Here is a 21649-nt window from a genome sequence, read left to right on the forward strand (position 1 = left end):
ATTTTCTTGGACATCCTCACAGATTGTCTAAGAGTGTTATAAAACTTCAAATTGATACTAGGAGTAAAAAACAGGACACAAACAAAAGATAATATAGTAACTAACCTTGTTCCAAGAGTTGGATGAGTATGCTCACAGAGCTATATTAGGAATGGAAATAGAATTTTTATGTGTCCTATTTTCTATTTTTCTCTTTCAGTCTGAAAAACTAGGCAAAGGAAAGGTATGTGTATATATACAATTTGAGATAAGAATTATTCAGCCCTAATTAACCTTTATGGGATACTGATCAACAGAAAATCTTATGAATGACAGCTATTCTAAATACCTTTCACTACCTTTGGAAGACAAATGACATGATAAACTTGAACTCTAACTCTGATTACACAAGGCTCGGATTCATCAAGGTTAATGTCTATGAACAAACTGGCTCACTGACCTTGTCAATCTCATGTTTCACTCATTTAATAAGTGATCACCGCTAATGTATACAAATTACTTAACCTCACAAAATTAGTTGCAGTTTTCTTATATGCTAAAAGTCTGAATTGGTAACAGCTAGCTGACCACTGAAACATTCATTCCTGATTTTACCTTATATACATTTATTTTAAAAAAACTACTTTTTGCAGACACTGCATCAATTCCAAGATATGGAAACATTTCTCCCTTAAAAGAAGCTCCAATCTTGTGAGAGAGACAACATACAGACAGGTGAATGAAACACAAAATGGTTTTAATCACATCAATCATTTCAAAGGCCAGAATTTTAAAGTAATATATTCATTTTCTTTTTCATCAGCATGCCCCAGAGAAATATGTTGGAAAAACAGTAAGTGCTCAATAAAAAAATCAGCTGAATCAGAAGAGTGTTCCTAAATTAGTCTGAACATACAAAATATAAACGGGAAAGTTTTCATTTCTTTTGTAATTATTACCTTCATCTTCCTAAAGTGAGCAAGTTAGTAATTAATTTATAGACTTGTTCTTAACATTTTCAGAAATGCTCACGTTCTATTTTTTTAAATATGCTAGTTGTTTTTCCTGTTAAGTATCAATTATTTTAATCTTCAGAATAATAAAGTGATATTTATTGCACACCTTCTATATGCATGTGCACTGTAATGATTACATATATCACTTTATAATATTCATAATGTAATACTATGAGATAGTTACTAAAATCCCTGTTTAATAGATGAGAAAGCTCAAGATTAGGTAAGTTGCTCAAGGTCATGCTATAAAGAAGAGATAAAAATTGGATTCTAATACAGGCCTGATCCCAAAGCCTGTGCTCTTTACTTTATGCCCAGCCTTTATGGTATATAATTTTTAATAGCAATAAGAAAATGCTAAAACAAAACTATTAGTGGAATAGTTTAAAATTGTCACCATCTTAAAACTTTCGAATACAAAATTTCTTGGATAAGTAAAATATTTTCCCCCTTACCTTGAAAAACACATGACCTTCTAGATATCTGAAAATAAAAGGTAAGCTCCTATAACATACATTCCCTAATTCTTTCCTCCTATATTTTGTAGTTACTCTTCAGAGCCCTACCTTTTCTGTAAAACGCTGATTAAAAGACAACAATAACAGAGTGATGTCCTTAAAATTCAGTCCAAACTTCATTTACTTTATGCAGTCTACACTGATTTCTGCCTACTTTTAATCTGCATTTACTATGTTTGCTATACAAGTACTATTTTATTGCATATTGACACATAAAAGGTTCTAAATAAGTATTTGTTGAATCATTTGTCACTAGCAACCAATTTAATACTTAGTTACAGAAACAAAGCAGTACCAGTATAATTTGTATTATATCAGTATGCAGTGTAGGATTACCAACACATAACTAGCAGAATGTTATCTGGCTCACTAGTGACACTAAATGTATATGACTTATCTTCTCAAAAAGACTAAGACCATTTTTTATTTAATTTGTATCCCCATTAGCATACAGGCATATCAGCTGTACTTAAGAAATACCTGATGATGAGTTGATCTGAAACTAAACACCACATTTTCAGAAGCCCATTGAGTATTTCCAATCAAAGTAAATAAAAAATCTTCAAGAAAGTCCAGCCAGTGTGAAGATTTATTTGAGATAAAGGGGTTTTAGTGATTGTATTTTCAAAATAGAGAACAGACACAAAGATTGTTTGGAGTTAGCAGGTAACATGTGAACATTTTACTGACAGGAATCCTGACAAGAAAATTAGTTCTCAAAAGTAGTCATGGTTGTAGGCTAGTTTTATGACTTTGCACAAAGTGACTGTTCTTTTTGCCTTAATGAAGAAGTATAGTCATATTACAAGTTGAATTTACTTCTAAATTTGTTGCTGGATTAAGTCCAGCTGTAGGCTGAATATACAAGATAACAAAACATTAAGCAAGAGGTTGCCACCATACCACTTGAGAACTGAAGTTTAAAATATTTTAATACGTGTTTTCTTTACAAGTAAACTAAAACAGAATCTTAAAAACTATTTCACTGGTAAGTTTTGAGTGGAGCTCGCTGGTAATTTCTATAAGCTTAAACTCCATTTAAATTACAAATGTTATTATCATTGATTTTTCGCCTGTATCATTTTTAAACATTTCCAAGATTATGTGATATACAGAGTGATATGGATTCTTTATCATATAGTACATTTTATTTTTTATGTTGGTCTCAATGTTTGGTCCTAGGGATGTCACAAAAGCTGACAGACATGAGTCTGTCTAAACTGTTTTTAATTAATAGAAAAATACTATATGAGAAAATCAATTAATATATAATACCTACTAAAAATAGTACACAGAACTCTCGAGAACTCTGAGAAACTGCAGCTCCTTCCTCTTGACTTATGTTGAAGGGAATGATATCTAAACACGTAAATTAAGAGAAGGCCCTGCAATGACTATGGTACTCATTTTCCATTCCTAGTTATTCTAATTACATTGTTCATAACTGTCTAATATTAAAGAGCCAGTAAACAGCTTGAGTTCTGAAATTTTATAGACCTAGATTTGTATCCTTGTTCTGCTGCTTAATACACAATAGTATGATTTTGGGCAAAGTAATCTTTTTGACCCTAAATTTTTATACCCTTTCATTGACAAATGGAATAATAGAACCTATTTCCAGAATTATCCAAAAGAATAAATGAGACAAGTTCAAATGATTATTGCCGTAATACCTGGCACATAGCAATAATTCCATAAAGATAAAGTCAAGTCACTATAAAAGGAAATCAACCAGTTTGAATCAATTGAGATTACAAAGAAAGAATCCATTTTTACCTAATCACTCAAAAAAACAGAGATAATACTGGGACTTACAAAAATGAAAATACAAAAATATACAGGAAAGAGGTATTAAAAGAACAGACACCCACTTAAATCCTTTATATATAGATTGTCATTTAACTCTTGATCTAATCATTGCCTTGCTAAATATTTTGACAGCTTTGATAAATCATGTGCAGGGAAGGGGAAGGGAGAGTCCTATGTTATTCTTCATTTTCTTGTAAGTTTATATTCTTAAGTATAATGATTTAACTAGAACACTCTGGCCATGGACTTACTAACATCTAATTTAATTCAGTTTTGAGACACTGAGAGAACTATAAATTATAACCAAACTCAGACACCTTATAAATGAAGTTACATTATTGACAAAAAAATAGATCCTTATTTGAGGTGATATAATTGTATGAATCTCGTTAGGTACAACAAGTGATGCGAATCATCAGTGATAGATGCTTATACTAAATTTTTTCCAAATAATTTTTTTCATGACATAAAACTAGACAGCGATACATGTAATTTCCTAAAGTAATTTTTGATATATATTTTTAAATACTACACTTTACCACATGACAACAGAGTCATGTGATGCAAGTATATTTTTTAATGAAATGCATTCTTTGAATCATGGTTAATTAGAAACAAACAATGCAAACTCCACAGTTATATAATACCTAAACCAGGTTTGGAAACTAAAACTGCCATTTAAAATACTATAAACAAGATAACCAAAACACATATTCATTTATTTACATTCTATTTTGAAAATGCTTTCTTTCATTGTATTTAAGTTTATATTTTCCTTTTCAAAGCAGCCACCATCACATGAGTTAAGTATCCTAAAAAATCACACTAAAACTACAAAACAGAATTCTAATTATGTTTAAAACTAAGCTTCAATTATTAGTAGCATATATTGTGGCATGGGAATTTAATCAGATAATTCTATTATATTTCTAAAATAATAATTATTACTTAAATGAGTTACTTATGGGTTACTTTTTTATAAGGTATCTTAATTATCAGAGAATTAAACTTAAATATTATACTGTACTTTAATCCATAAAACTAACAAATGTCAAAGATTTTCAACTCCTTTTATCTATATCAGTTAAATAACAATACACTTAGTAAAAAAGAAAGTGAATAAATTGAAATATAGTTATATAGCAAGCCTCAGAAGTTATCCATTCAGAACTGCCTAGTATTATCAGTTTCTATTATTATTGTTTTTGTGGCTAGTTTCTACCTCTAAAAAGCTAAATCACATCTAATAGGATCATGATTTAGAAAAGACCTCAATTTTTATTCATCACAATAATATAATGTCAGAAAGTGTTCAAATTCATGACAGATAAAAACTCCATGTTTAAACAGCCATATTTAGTTTGTCTGAGCTGGTGAGCAGATGTAAATGTAATCTGCAATACTATCAAACTCCAGGTCTGATAAGCTAATATTTATTTTTAAGTGCTCCAAAAATTATTTGTAAAAGCTCCATAAAAAGGATTCCATAAATGTATTGTGATTGTATTTTAGCAATTATTCTACACTACAATGGACGTACATGCTCAAACAAGACACCTCAGCAGTATTTTAAAGCAGTAACCACCTAGCCAATTTCTGTATGTTCTGTAGTTTTTCTAATCCACTCTCCCTGTGGTTGAGCAAAATCGAATTGCCTCTCACATTTGCAGACAGCTCTGTGAAGGTGATAATAGAGCTGCTCCCTGCTGTCATGAGGCAGGAAATAGGAAAATGGCATATGGGGCTAGAAAGAAAGAAAGAAAAAAAGAAAAAAAAGAAGGAAAAAAGAACTAAACATGAACAAAAGATTTCAACAAAGAACAACTATAACCCAATATGCTTTGCAAGTTAATCTCTTTTCAGAATCATTTAGCATATCTAATCATTCATCTGTGTCCTCACTCCAAAAATGCAAACGGTTGATACCAAATGTTTGGGTCAAGTTTTCACTGTCTAAAATATTTGGAACCTACAACTGCAGAATATGTCCTGCACAATGTCTGCAAACAGAGCTCTTTAGATTTTTTAAATGTGCCAATCCCAAATTCACCATTTTAAAATAAAAGAAGGTACAGCAATGTTTATTAAAATATTTATAAAATGTGTATAGAAGGCTTTCAGTATGATTAACATTCCTAAATCTATGAAATAAAAATTAAAGATAAACATTTATAATTAGACTAATTAAAGTAGAAACAAATCTCTAAATAGGTAAATTGCTAATGATAATACCAAGACACATTTATTAACTGGTACAGTTTTTTGTTTGGTTGGTATTTTTGTGTAATTAAGAATCATGCTTTAAACAAAATAGATTTTTATGTGATGTATCTGTAAATAGAATGTGGCAGGAGATGCTAATAAAGATAGAATCCACTCTACCTTTCCTTTTACACTCTGAATGGGATCCACAACCACTGCCACAGCTCTTTCCGACAAGGCTTCAAAGCTCTGCTGAGTGTTGATATCCACACCAGAAAGCCAACAACCAAAGCCAGGGTGACTGTGATACCAACCAACAACCATCTCAGGCCTGAAACAGAGGGCATTCAGCCGTTCAGAACAGAATAAGTAATACATTTATGATAGAAAAGAAACAACACACTAACAGGGTATAAATTAAGAAGACATGAAAAACACACAGGTGTGAAAAAGCACCATTAGAAACACTGAATTCATATACCATATTATCCAGAAAACATGGAAATGAAAAAGTGTGACAAAGGAGTGCTATCATTAAGAGATGCACATTAGCAGTGGTAGATAAGGCTTTCAGTTTTTCACCTTGTTACCACACTTTCTCAGAGCCAGTTTTTACCCTTTCAGCATTCAAGTAAATATCTACTCTTTAACTCCTTAGCTCTGGGAGTTGGATTTTCCAGGCAGAGTACATTTTTAACAATGGACACCAGGATCCACTGTTGTGAAAGGATTAAATATCAATTAAACCAGCAGTAGAACTAGGAACTCAGTCAAAAACCAATTTGCACTGTTCTGCTCAGCTGCTGAGCCTTTTGCTAACATTAATTTTGAAGTTTTTTCCACAGTAGAAGAATTTGAGCAAGAGAATGACAACTATTGAGAGATTTAATCTGGGGTAAAAAACTTGAACAATATTTGGATTGTACTTTCCCTGTCTTTAAAACTCAATATGACTACAAATATAATTAAATATTCAGAATTTTATTTAGCTGCAACTCTCAAATTTTGGAACATACAAGCTCTTTCAATTATAAGTGACTAGAGAGTAACTCCATATGCTAAACGGTGGGAAGCTACAGTCCAAATTTACTATGTAACAGTTGAGAATTTTAACATGAGGCAGTTTCCTAACTGGCAAATTTCTATGATTCTAGAGGAAAGAGATACTAGATAGGTGGTGCAGAGCACTGACAGTGATACTTTTACATTAATTACGTGGCTTTTTTCCCCTAAGAATGATATTCACGAACATGTAAAATTCTGAGATACATTTCTGAAAATATTTCCCATAATTCCATTATATGATCATTTGAAATACTTACCTTCCTGTCTGCTTCAACATATCCAACATCTTGGCTTGGAACACTGGATCGACTGCCTCCACACTGACACCCTGATTTAGAAAGAAAGCAAAACGATTAGCTTCTATAACAATGAGAAAAAAATTATAAGATAAATGAACAAAAAGCTACTGCCTAAAAACCTGTGTATATTATTTTGGGATACCAAAATAAGTTAATAGGTTTTGATATCCATATTTGATACCCACTCATGTCATTCAATTATAAACCATACATCAATAAAACTTTTTAAATTGCCAAGTACCAAGAAAACCAAAAAATTGCCAAGTACCATACTGCTGTTAGCTAATGAGTTAAGATAGTTTTTTTCTTTTTTTTTTTTTTGAGTTAAGATAGATAGTTTTTAGGCTCCTTTAAAAGAGTTTATGGGGGCTTCCCTGGTGGCGCAGTGGTTGAGGGTCCGCCTGCCAATGCAGGGGACACGGGTTCGTGCCCCGGCCCGGGAAGATCCCATATGCCGTGGAGCGGCGGGGCCCGTGAACCATGGCTGCTGAGCCCGCACGTCCGGAGCGTGTGCTCCGCAACGGGAGAGGCCACAACAGTGAGAGGCCCACGTACCAAAAAAAAAAAAAACAAACAAACAAAAAAAAGAGTTTATGGCCATGACTAATGTGTGTGTGTATATATATACACACACCAGAAATACCAAATAAGTGAACCAACTATTTTTTGGTTAGATCAGTCTAGGCAAGCATACTTCCTAACGTCATCCTCTGATAACTGATAAGCACTAGGCCTCTTCCACCTCATCTGAAGTTCTACAAATATTGTGCTATTATAATAATCAACAGTTCAAGTTGGTTTTTTTTTCTTCAGTAATATAAACACCTTGAGGAAGGAAAATAATTTAATAGTTTCCCAGAGTTGTTTTTATTTGTTTTTTGGTTGGCTGAGTTGGGAGGGGAGGATGTTCAGTGCTTTAGTTAGGACTACTTGGTAGATTAGGCAATTGGAGGGAAATATATACATTTGAATATTACCTCAAATATAACAGCATTCTCAAAATATTCCCCACAAGAGGCAATCTGCAACCAAGTCTTTTAAATGCTGCATTATTTTGCTAGTTCAACCAAAAGAAAATTTTAGGACATGGAAGAATTAAAGGCATTCATATTATCTCTCCAGTGATAGATCATTGCCATTATAGCTCCCTCAAGGTTTTCCTCTAACATCAGGAATTTAAGTCTAATCTACCTAAACAAACCAGTTAACATAAGCACTTCTTCCCACCAAAATAAACAGTATTTTGAATTCTAATTGAGAGTGCATCCTCAAGAACAGGGGTATGCAATCTACTGCCTACAGCCTAAGAATGTTTTTTAACATTTTTAAAGGGTGGTTTAAAAAAAAAACAAAACAAGAATATGAGACAGAGATATATGTCTTTACAGAAAAAGTCTGCTAACTCTTGGGCTAGAAGAAAAACTTTCCCACTCTACTACAGAGAATGAACATGGGGATCAAATATTCTATTTTATATTGTCAAACAAGCACTTGTAGTACAAGGAAATAAACGATATTAAAACTTAAGAACCCTTTACTACAATGGATATCCACATAAGGACATTCATCAGACAAATATACATATTATATTTTCTTAGGCAAGTAGATGAGAAGGATATATGTGTTATTTTTCGGAAGGTAAGTAAATGGTTATTGTTTTTTGGCTATTAAAAAAAATCTAAATACACACCTATCTACAAGTTCAATGCATTAAACAAAACAAAACAAAACAACAAACTCCCACAAAGAACAATGCATTTTAAATGCATTAAAGTAGAGGACTTTCAAAATGTGTATGCAGTATGGTTCGTCTATTAACAAATTACCATGCGAAAAAGGCAAAAAGAACTAAAGTTTGACATGGTTTTTTGTTTTTTTTTTAAACTTAACATTTTGAATAGGAAAAGCTTAAGAGTCATTTATCACCATACACAGAACATTTTAAAAAGGGTGATATTTCAAAACAATAAAAACAAAACATGAGGACTAGATAATGTAGGTGAGTTGAAACTCTAATTAAGAGTGTCTCTGGGGGCTTCCCTGGTGGCGCAGTCGTTGAGAGTCCGCCTGCCGACGCAGGGGACGCCGGTTCGTGCCCCGGTCCGGGAAGATCCCACATGCCACGGAGTGGCTGGGCCCGTGAGCCATGGCCGCTGAGCCTGCGCGTCCGGAACCTGTGCTCCGCGACGGGAGAGGCCACAACAGTGGGAGGCCCGCGTAAAAAAGGAGTGTCTCTGAAATCTTTTGAACCAAGTGTTCAAACTAATCAAACTAGTAACCTACTATTTTAAGGTAACTAACTTATAAATCCGGTACACTATGCTAGTTAAAGCTGAAAGAACAAGTAAAGGGATTAAATGTTAGCATCACTCAATTTGTGGATCTACAGGGAATTCATAATGCATTTAAAAGATCAATGATTTGATTCAATACAGTCTAAAAATTTCTATCATTAATCTTATAATGAATTTTTCTATCAGAAAGAGAAAATTACAATATGATGAGAGTTAATTTACACAGGAAAAGAAAAAAGAAACACGTTTACTTGCATCAGGCAACCAAAAAAGTACTCACTGTTCCTGACTGTGGCATAGCAAACACGTCAATCACTCTGACGGTGTAATCATCAACAAATTCTCCAAGCATCAGACCCATAACTTCCATTGGAACCCCAGCACGACCATGTTTTAACATCTGTAAAGAGGAAGATATATAGACACAAAGCTTTGAGATCTTTGGACCCACCCCCCTTTTTAATATTAATAACTTAATTGTGTTTCAGTGGAAATAAAACACATGCACCTAAAACAACAGCTTATGTGTGAGAGGGTTAACGTGAAAAATATTCCGAAGTAAAAGAGAGAAAGCAGCTGAACTCTCTGAAGCAAGTAACTCCATTCAACACTTACTTTTAACAGTGCCAGGGAAGAGATATAGACTTGTTCTGCTGTGTCCACTGCAGGAGCATCTGTAGGTGGGCCCTAGAAACAAGCATACAAATCATTATAAATACAAAGAACTTATGAGTTTAAAATTAAAGTTACAAGTTATTTAAACATGATTGTTTTAAAAGAGTTTAGGGGAAACATGGTAAGTATTCAGCTACAACACAATCAAAACAAGCTTGTAAATATCAAACCTGTAGAAAACATCAAACTTAGTACTCAGGTAAGTGTCCAATGGACAGAATGCTTGAATCTTTCAGCGATGCTAATTTACCTCCACTACAAAATAACTATAATGCACCAATTAGCTATGTTTCTTACCCCAACGTGAATGTAAACTGATTAACTGAAGGACCAACACGAACAGTAAATTCTCTGAGCCTAATTTTCAGCTAAAGACAGCATGTAGATTAGGGCTATGGGATCTCTGCAGAAACTTAGGTATGGGGGGGGGGGCGGTGAGGGGCGGAGAAGACTTCTAATCCCTAGGTGAAAGAGCTGTGAACAACATGCTCTTCACTTCACCTGATGAAGTTGTTCCCCTCCCCTATACAACATCAAATTTAACACAACTGCCCCAGATGTGAACAAACTGGTTGAGACTGGTATAGCTAACATGAAAATACTTCCAAATCCTGACAACTACCTTTAAAACAAATATTACTATTAATCTTATTACAGCCTAAGAAGATACTATGTTTCCCCCTAAGGATTCTATCTTCTTCATCAAAATCACCAAACCACTATTTAGTGTAACATTCTGCCACACAAAGTAATTTAGATATAGTCCTTACCCTCAAGATGACTACAATCTTATAAATTTAATTCTGCCCCAATCAGTGCACATGGAAAGCTTCTTGTTTTTTAATACTGAGCAGTCCTGGGAAACTAAAATGAGAAGTGACTTTTTTTTTTTTTTTTCCCGGTACGCAGGCCTCTCACTGCTGTGGCCTCTCCCGTTGCAGAGCACAGGCTCCGGACGCTGCAGGCTCAGCGGCCATGGCTCACGGGCCCAGCAGCTCCGCGGCATGTGGGATCCTCCCGGACCGGGGGACAAATCCGCGTCCGCTGCATCTGCAGGCGGACTCTCAGCCACTGCGCCACCAGGGAAGCCTGAGAGATGTGACTTTTACTTGCCAGGTCCTGTTTTGCTTAAAGTTCCCTTTCCTCAACAATAACTCTATTACAATTACATAATGAACACGTTAGCTATCTAAATTGTAAGTCAATATTCTATCTTGCTTTCATGGATTTGCTTATTACTAAAATTAAAAAATTGCTTTACTCATTACATTTCACACTTATAGGTCTGTGTGTACTTTGTGCTTCTTGTCTATTTATATGCCAAATTCTGTGATGTTTTGTTTTGTTTAAAAGCTCATAATACTTACGGGAAGCACTGAGTATGAAAAGTTCTAGAATAAGTTTTCTCTAAATATAAGCATCACATACAAAAACTACCTCTATTTCCTTATATACAAAGTGGTGAGAAAAATAAAATCCTTCAATCCTTCAAATTTTATGTTTAAAAATACATGGCAGATAACATATTTTAAAAAGGAACGAATTCTTCATTGTTATCACCTAATGCAGCTTTGCTGCTTGCCTTTCAAATAGATATGAAAATTCTAAGGTAAGCTAAAGTGCTATCATGCCAAAACATTTGTTGAGGTCACCACATAAAACAAGATAATTTTGTTGATATGACAATTTTATTCATCTAATTAAGAAAGTTAAAAAAGTTTAAGAAAAAAGAGAAGAAATAGTAAATTAGTTGTCACAAGATGTTTTTGGGGAAATAATACCCTAAGGTCAGGATAATGAACACTGTATTCATAGAAGTTATTTCCTAATTCAGAACAACTTAAAAAATGCCCATGACAAAAGTTAAAACTGATATCTAGGCTAGAGTTATTAATACAGCCTTTCTCAATGTGCCAGGAAATACTTACTAAGAAAAAATAAGAATAGGGAAATAAAACATCACATCATCACCAAAATGCATTACTGACAAAGTTCAAAAACTATTTCTGCCAAAATGCATTACTGACAGAGTTCAAAAGCTATTTCTGCCATCAATGAAAGAAGAAACACTGTTTTGTTCAGCATTATATATATCCAGTACCTAGCAAAGTGCCTGGCACACAGAACTCACTAAGTATTGGTTGGAAAAAAAGAATGAACAAGTTAAGGTAGTGCAAGCCAATGGAACAGGAAGGGAAAATACCCACCAGTTACCCTGGGAGAGAGAACAAGCCATATGCAAGCAAGTACAAAGATCGCTAGCTCCTCTCTCACTATGTTCTTCTGGTTCAGAAACATACTAACAGAAAACCATGTAGCTGGCCTCTCTATTGTTTTTTGAGACAGCAGCCAGTGATATTTCCTGTTACCCTTCTCACTCTATTACTACTGTTTCTTGATCTAGTTAGAATAAATTTCCCAGAAAACAACTTGACAAGAAGTAGAGAAGGGTTTGTAGCAATGAACTGCAACCTAAAGAAAAAAAAAAAAAGAGTAACCCATGTAAAACACTGTCTATGGAACATGTGTTAAGGACCTCTGGAGCAGATGCTATCATTTTTCTATCATCGTGCTCACCTGTTCAGAATAGCACACAACCAGGCAATGAAGAAAACCCCATTAAATATCCTGGAAACTGAGCTAAAACAGTTATGTAAGAGCCAGTACAGCTGTAGATCAAAGATGACCTGAGTTGAGAAAACTGTGGAGCAATGTACAATTTACATACATTGCCTTTCAGCAAACACTCCTGAGGAATAGCATTCAGATAATTCAAAGAGAGGAAAGTCATTTAAAAATAGGAATCATATACAAAATTCTGGAAAACTATTTGGCACCAGCAGAATACAAGACGATTTCTTATCTTTGAAATAGATGAAAAGATGAAAAACAGTTAAGAATTAAAGTTACACTGGAGTAAACAAGGGTAAAAATAACACTATGACAAGTTTAATTCAGTGATACAGAACATAAACTTTTGAAGATGTCTTAGAAGGTAGAGTAAAAAAGTTACAGATGAAAACTATTAAAAATATAATACTAGAGGAGAAAGGAAGGAGATGTAAGCTAAGAAATACAGTTGATCCTAAGAATAAAATAAAATAAGAAATGGAAAGCATCAATAAGACAAAGCTGAAGAAAACTTTCTTGAATGAAAAACAATTCAACTTTTGCATCACTAAATGTCAGGCAATAATCAATGAAGAAAAGTGTTATATACATTGTAAAGTCTTAGGTAAATCTTAACTACATGAATAAAGCAAAATTTCTAAAACCATACAAATAGAAAAACTACATAACCTGAAGAAAAAAATGCACCTCAGTTGACTTTGAATTTCTTTGCAACATTAAATGGCAGAAAACAATGAAACAAAGTTTCAGACTTTTAAGAGAGATACCCTGTGGAGTCAAAAACATTACACTCTATGAAAAAAAAAAGTCTGAAGGCCCACAAATATATTACTATATACACAAGGGCTCAGAAAATATGATTCCATGTATCTTCCTTCAAAGAACTTTTTGAATAAATGATCCAGTTGAGACTCCACAAATCAAAAATAGAAAATTAAAAATGGAAAAGCCATTATACAAAACAATTTGTTAAGACCACTGAAAGCAGTTAAAAACAGAGAGAGCTAAATAACATAAATAACCAGGGTTCAAAACCACAGATCTCACCCAATAACTATATAGGGCAATGGAGAGAAATGAAGTATACAAAACTCTCTGTTTGACATATAGGAGGGGAAAAAAGAGATCTGTTTAAGTGTTGACTTAGACTATTACAGAAATATGGATTTGAGAGTCTTTTGAACAAATTTAAAGTAACCACAATAAACATTAAAACTGAATATACACCTTACCAAATCTCTGAAGAAGAAAAAGCTAACACAACACTGACAATAAAAAATATGAAATGAAAATGAAATGAAAAAATATAAATGAGGTATAAATGAGGTAAGGTCCCCTGTTAAAGGCCTTCTATAATGGGTTTAAAATGGAAATTCATGTATATGCTGCTTACAAATAAGAATTAAAACAAAACAAAAGGATTGGTGAGATTTGTCAGTGACACAGCTATTTCTTTTTGCAAAAGAAGCCACAATGGCCACTGTATTTTACTTACCTTGCCTTTCTTCAGTGATGTGTTACATTAATAGATTTCCTAGTATTAAACCACCTTTCCAGGATAAATTGTTCAAGTTTAATTTACTATTTTTATACTAAAATTTAAAATATATTTATATTTAATTTTTATTTATATTACTATATATATTATTATGAGTGAGACTGACCTGACATTTTCTTTTTTTCTGTTAAATTTGTCAGGTTTTGATATCATTATGCTAGATGTATAAAATGAATTGGAAAGTTTTACAACTTCCCATTTTCTATGTTATAATACAATGTATATATACTAAATTATCTATGCCTTCAGATTTAAATTTGGACAAGTTCACTAATGAAACATTTGGCTCTGACGCTGATTTTGGAGCTAATTTTTATAACATCTGCAGTGGTATTAATAAATTCAGGTTACCTGTCTTGAAACTAGATGGAATATTATATTGTTCCAGAAAGTTTCGTTTCATTTAGATTCAAAGTTATTACCATAGAATCGAACATATTCTACTTTATCTTTCCTTTTTTAACTGTTCAGTATGGAAAACATTTAAAACTAAATTTGTTTCTCCATGTCACATTATCACTACCCAGATAGATCAATGATTTACATTAAAAAAAAAATCAAATCATAACCAAAACCATGATAAAAATATTGGTGAAGGGAACACCTCCTAATTCATTCTATGAGGCCAGCCAGCATTACCCTGATACCAAAACCAAAGACACTACAAGAAAAGAAAACTACAGACAGACCAGTATCTCTTATGAACATCGATGCAAAAATCCTTACAAAATACTAACAAACAGAACTCAGCAGCATATTCAAAGGACTATCTATACACATGACTGAGTGGGATTAAAACTTGCAATGCAAGGATGGTTCAACAAACAAAAACTGGCCAATGTAATACACCACATCAACAGAATGAAGGGGGAAAAAAACCCCACATGATCATCTCAATTGATGCAGAAGAAGCATTTGACAAAATTCAACTCTTTCATGAAAAAAACACTCAACAAACTAGGTATAGAAGAAAACTACCTCAACATAATAAAAGCCATAGATGAAACATCCACAGTGAACATAATGTCCCATGTTGGTGAAAGACTGAAAGCATTTCCTCTAAGATGGGGAACAAGGCAAGGATGCCTGCTTTCACCACATCTATCCAACATAGTACCGGAAGTTCTAGCCAGAGCAATTAGGCAAGAAAGAGAAATAAAAGGCACTCAAGTTAGAAAGGAAAATTTCTCTGTTTGCAGATGATATGATCTTATACAAAGAAAAGCCTAGGGCTTCCCTGGTGGCGCAGTGGTTGAGAGTCCGCCTGCCGATGCAGGGGACACAGGTTCGTGCCCCAGTCCGGGAAGATCCCACATGCTGGGGAGCGGCTGGGCCCGTGAGCCATGGCCACTGAGCCTGCGTGTCTGGAGCCTGTGCTCCGCAACAGGAGAGGCCACAACAGTGAGAGGCCTGTGTACCGCAAAAAAAAAAAAAAAAAAAAGAAAAGCCTAAAGAATCCACAAAAAGGACATTAGATCTAATAAGTGAATTCAGTGAAGTAGCAGGATACAAAGACAACATTCAAAAAACCATGCAATTCTACATACAAATAATGAACAATCTGAAAAAGATATTACAAAAATAATTTCATTTACAATAGCATCAAAAAGAATAAAATACTTGGAATTAACCAAGAAGATGAAAGTCTTATACAATGAAAACCACAAAATAATGCTGCAAGAAATTAAAGAAGACATAAATAAATGGAAACACATCTCATGTTCATGGACTGGAAGACTTAATATTGTTCAAATGTCAAAACTACTCGAAGTGATCTACAGATTCAAAGCAATCTCTGTCAAAATTTCAATGACAACTTTTGCAAAAATAGAAAACCCATCCTAAAATTCATATGGAATCTCAAGGGACCCTGAACAGCCAAACAATCTTGAAAAAGAACAAAACTGGAGGACTCAGACTTCCTGATTTCAAAATTACTACAAAGCTACAGTAATCAAAGCAATGTGGTATTGGCATAAAAACAGACACATAGACCAATGGAACTGAACAGAGAGCTCAGAAATAAACCCTTGCATATATGGGTCAAATTATTTTTTAATAAGAGTGTCAAGGGTGCCAAGACAATATTTGCAAATTATATATCCAAAATACATAGCGAACTCCTAAAACAACCAAAAACCTGATTTTAAAATGGGCAAAGGATTTGAATAGACATTTCTCCAAAGAAGATATATAAATGGGCAGTAAGCACATGAAAAGATGCTCAACATCACTAATCATTAGAGATATGCAAATCAAAACTACAAGGAGATACCACCTTACACCTATTAGTATGGCTACTAATAAAAAACAAAACAAAACAGAAAACAAGTATTGGCAAGGATGTGAAGAAATGGAAAACCTCATGCACTGCTGGTGGGAATATAAAATGGTACAGCCACTGTGAAAAACAGTATGGTGGTTTCTCAAAAAGTTAAAAATTGAATACTGTAAGATCTGGCAATTCAACTTCTGGGTATATAACCCCCCGAAATGAAAGCAGGTTCTCAAAGAGATGTCTGTACACCAATGTTCACAGCAACGTTACTCACAAGAGCTAAAAAGTAGAAGCAACCCAAGTGTCCACCAATGGATGAATGGATAAGCAAAATGTGGTATACACATACACAATGGAATATTATTCAGTCTTAAAAAGGAAGGAAATTCTGCAATATGCTACAACATGGATGAACCTTGAGGACACTATGCTAAGTCAAATAGCCAATCCAAAAAGACAATACTGGGCTTCCCTGGTGGCGCAGTGGTTGAGAATCCGCCTGCCGATGCAGGGGACGCGGGTTCATGCCCCGGTCCAGGAGGATCCCGCATGCCATGGAGCAGCTGGGCCCATGGGCCATGGCCACTGGGCCTGCACATCCGGAGCCTGTGCTCCGCGGCGGGAGAGGCTACAGAAGTGAGAGGCCCGTGTACCGCAAAACAAAACAAAACAAAACAAAACAAAACAAACAAAAATCATAAAGACAGAAAAATATAATGATGGCTGCTAGGGGCTGCATGGAGGGGAGTATGGAAAGTTACTGTTTACTAATGGATAATATTTCAGTATAACTAATTAACTAAATAAATAAATTTGACCTGGGCGAGGAAATACATTCTAGTTACAAACCCAATTGAACAAAAAAAATATATAAAACTGACAATATAATCTAAAATTTCTGAATACAGGCATACCTTGGAGATACTATGAGTTCAATTCCAGACCACTCCAATATAGTGAATATTACAATAATGAAAGTCACATGAATTTTTTTGGTTTCTCAGTGCATATAAAAGTTATGTTTACACTATACTGTTGTCTACTAACTGTGCAATAGCATTATGTTTAAAAAAACAATGTACATACCTTAATTTAAAAATACTTTAGTGCTAAAAAAAATGCTAACCATCATCTGAGCCTTCAGTGAGTCATAATCTTTTTGCTGGTGGAGGGTTTGAAATATTGAGAATTACCAAAACATGACAGAGACACAAAGTGAGCAAATGCTGTTACAAAAATGGCACCAACAGATTTGCTGGATGCAGGGTTGCCACAAACCTTCAATTTGTAAAACACAATTATCTGCAAAGCACAATAAAGTGAAGCTCAATAAAATGAGGTATACCTGTACTAAAAAAGTTAAAAGGAAAAAAAAAAAACCCTGAAAAAATAGTTGCCCCATTTATGACAAAAAGTCAATACCCAAGTTAACAAAATACTAAAATCTTAATGGAAACATGGGCAAAGAATATAAAGCAACTAATTACATAAGAAATAATGAAATAAATATGAAAAATATTCAACCTCACTAGTTGACCTCCTTTAATTAAGAAATGCCAATTAACACATTAAGACATTGTTGTTGCTGTTGTTTTCCTATCAAACAAGCTTTACAATGCCCAATTTTGGAGCGGGTGTGATAAAAGAGACACTCTCAGCACTACTGGTGGAAACGTGAATTAGTACAAACTATCAGAAAAGCAACTGAGCAATGTATATCAAGAGCATTACAACTGTACAAACTTTTTAACCCACTTTTGCACTCCTAGAAATTATTTAAGTAAATAAACAGTGATGTTTGCTTGAACCAGAATATTCGTGATACTTCTTTTAATAATGCAGATAAACCTAAGAACAAATAACAACCAATAATTTAAAAATATTGTTGAAAGCTCCTTTCTCTGAGATCTCAGATGACTCTAGCCATCTCAATCAGCAATATTACCTTAAGTTAAAAGTACCCTAGCTTGGGCTTCCCTAGTGGCGCAGTGGTTGAGAGTCCGCCTGCCGATGCAGGCGACACGGGTTCGTGCCCTGGTCCGGGAGAATCCCACATGCCGCAGAGCGGCTGGGCCCGTGAGCCATGGCCACTGAGCCTGTGTGTCCGGAGCCTGTGCTCCGCAATGGGAGAGGCCACAACAGTGAGAGGCCCGCGTACCGCCAAAAAAAAAAAAAAAGTACCCTAGCCTGCTGCTATATTGAATATTTTTAACTTACAATATTGAAGGAAACTTCGCTTAATTTAAAAAGAAAGCTAATAAAAAGGAGTATGGCTGTGAAGTACATTCACATGGAGGCAGATTCCTCTCCCATCCTGAAGGCCATGATAACAAACAGAGGTAAATTAGGAACTAACCTATAAGACACCACACAAGTTTCAACATTTACCAGTGCAAAGTATTTTAGAGCACTGAACCATGAGGTCTTTTTATGGTTGGCTCCTGACTGTATGTAAAGGATTCTACTCCAGAGTTCTTCACTCTCAGAATCTGAGCTACCAAGTATGGAAAAGTGACTTAAAGTCATGATATATAGGAAATATTCCAAAGAACTTAATAAAGCTTGGAAAAGACAAGATACAAAACAACTGTCTTCAAATATATGAAAAGCTGTCAGACAAAGTTCAGACTAATAGCTCTCAAAGTGCAGTCCCTAAACCAGATGCACCAGCACCACCTGGGAATTTGTTATAAACACACATTCCTACTGAATCAGAAATTCTGGGGGCAGAGCCCAGAAATCTTGGTTTTTAGAAAGCCCTCCAGGTGATTCTGATGCTTGCTAAAATTTGAGAACCACTGATTTAGACTATATAATTTGTAGAACTATGGACTAATGGAATGAAGCTATGGGGAGATTGAATTTGGCTTCAATATAAGAAAAATCTTGTATTGGTCCAAGCTATCTAAAGAAGAGCTCCAGTTAATGAGTCCCCTGTAACTGGAGTTATGCATACATAAGTGGTTCATATTGGGGAAAATGTTACAGAGGGGTTCAAATATTTGATGACTAATTAAATCAGATGATATTTTTTTAAGGGTTCCCTCCTCACTTAGTAATACTACCAATCATCATATTATTTCCTAAGGGAGACATCTCAAATTAAACATCTTCAAAAATCAAACTCACCATGTTTCTCTACAAACTAACCTTCCCAACTTATAATTATCTTGAGTCTCAAACTAGAAACCTAGGCAAAATTTTCATTTACTCTCCTTCAGTCCTTATAGTCAATATATCACCAAGTTTTATCAATTCTTTGTTATTCTGCAGTGTGACAGAGATTTTTAAAATACTCATTTTTGGGGAAAGAGTTTCAAGAAAATACCATCCATAGAGTTCACTCCTAGTTAAGTAAGTTTGGGATATAATGAATATCTAACCTACCCCCCAAATTTATGTTGTATGTTAGAATATTAGAGGCTCTAAGAAAAATCCTGGAGTGGAAAAAATCTGTTTGTCTTTGTTTAACCTGAAGTTTTCCGATTCATTCCATGGTCCACATGGTCTTCTCAGAGAAAATCTGGACTTTCTTTTTCAGGCTCTGAAAAAATTTATCATTTTTCAAATGCGAGGCAGAGATCAAGCCCAGGCTCCAAATAATATTTAAGTATTTACCATGTGCCTAGTACTACAGCTGTATGGTTAAATGAAGGCTTCAAGAAGCTTATAATGTAAATGGAAAGGCAGACAAAACACACATTGGCACAGATCATCAGGACTGAAATGCAGTCTCTGACTTCTAGCCATGTGGCCTTTCCACTACAGCATACCATCCCTTTTTCATATGCCCAAATATACTTTTATTCTGGAAGCTTAGTTCCTTTCCATTGTTTACAATTTTAGAATCCTCTTCCACCTGGAGCCATTTCCTACTAAAGAAAATGGAAATAAGTCTTGGGATGCTCTTCCTACCTAAAAGCAGTTAGTATGCCCACTAAGAACGGGGAACACTTCTGGGCCTCCCTTTATTTTCTGAAGTCTAGATGGGCACAGGGGGCTTGGCTGACCAAAAGGCACTACTGAATTTACTTATAACATAGTATGTACACTACTGTGAAAACAAAAATATGCCTTTTTATTAAAATATACTGTAGGAAACAAGTTACACAACATTTGCGGCTTTTTTTTTTAATCACAGCATACAAATGATAGAAAAATAATAAGGCAAGCACAGTTCACAAACATATCACCTTATTCAAACAATTAAATCATGGTTGTACATATGTCAGCACACCAAATTATTTGAGTATCACTTTAATGTATTTTAAAGAACTCAGTAAATATGCACAACAACAAAAGTAGGACACTAGTTCATTACAGAAGCAGAGATATCAAGTAAGAATTTTCAAGATACTTGAGGTGCAAGATGGCTATACCCTAGGCAAATAAAGATGTCGAGGTATAGCTCTATATCAAATGTTAAATAACTTAAGAAAAAACACGTGTGAGTCAGGGGATTCAAGGAGGAGAAATGTACAGAGTAGGAGCACTCAGGGTAATGAAGTGGTAATGGGCACAGAAAGGGACTTCCAGGATTGGGAGGTGCCACCCAGGAAAAGAGATATAGGATGGTTTTTATTCCTCACCCACAGAAAGTTTCCACGTCCCTTTACCCCTGCCCTCATGTCTCATATTTATAATCCTATGACTTTAATGAGAAACAAAAGATTTCACAAGTAGAAAGTGATACAAACTTTAATGTTAGATTTAAATCAACTACTGTTAGTCTATGTTTACATTCAACTAAAATGGGCATATGGTGATCACATACAATGACAAATTACATGTGTTCCATTCACAGGATGAAAAAAATTTGAATAAATGTACAGAATTTGAATTACTTTCAAATACCTTTCATTTATTGAGAATTTATTATGTTTAAGAAACTAAAGAAAAAAGAAACTAAGCTAAATGCTGGGTAAACTAAAGTAAAAAACTATACAGTGATATAAATCAAATGAAAACCTGGGCCCAAATATTTTTTGAATTTCAAAAATTGGCTTAGGCTGTTATTATTCTAAAAAATAAACAATGAAGAAAATGTTTCTGATGTTTAATCAACAGCATAACTCTAAAACTACCAACTTACATCGTGTTTGAACTATTCAAGTTAACTCTATTGACCTTATAACAACTATCTAACCACCATAATAAACAAGTACAGAAAGTCATTTTTTTTTAAAGATTGAACATGATGTAACTTAAACTCCAAGGTTCTTTAAAAACAACTATGAGAATAACTGAAGGTACTTTTATAACTAAAGTGGTATTACGCAAAAGAAAAAATAAAATAAAAAACTAAAGAAAACTGGTCTGTATTTC

General features: G+C 34.3%; 1 protein-coding gene across 1 annotated transcript in view; it reads right to left on the bottom strand.

Annotated features, from left to right (window-relative positions):
* The window catches only part of PSMD14 (proteasome 26S subunit, non-ATPase 14), a 95041-nt gene that overhangs the window by 30903 nt on the left and 42489 nt on the right, over positions 1-21649 (bottom strand). Inside the window, exons 4-7 of the mRNA XM_030852629.3 lie at positions 9798-9869; positions 9463-9582; positions 6847-6917; positions 5705-5855 (exon numbers count right to left, since the gene is read on the bottom strand). Of these exons, the coding sequence (XP_030708489.1) occupies positions 5705-5855; positions 6847-6917; positions 9463-9582; positions 9798-9869 (414 nt within the window). The remainder of the gene's footprint in view (positions 1-5704; positions 5856-6846; positions 6918-9462; positions 9583-9797; positions 9870-21649) is intronic.

The sequence above is a fragment of the Globicephala melas genome, chromosome 7, assembly GCF_963455315.2.
Source record: "Globicephala melas chromosome 7, mGloMel1.2, whole genome shotgun sequence".
In the NCBI taxonomy this organism is placed as follows: Eukaryota; Metazoa; Chordata; class Mammalia; order Artiodactyla; family Delphinidae; genus Globicephala; species Globicephala melas.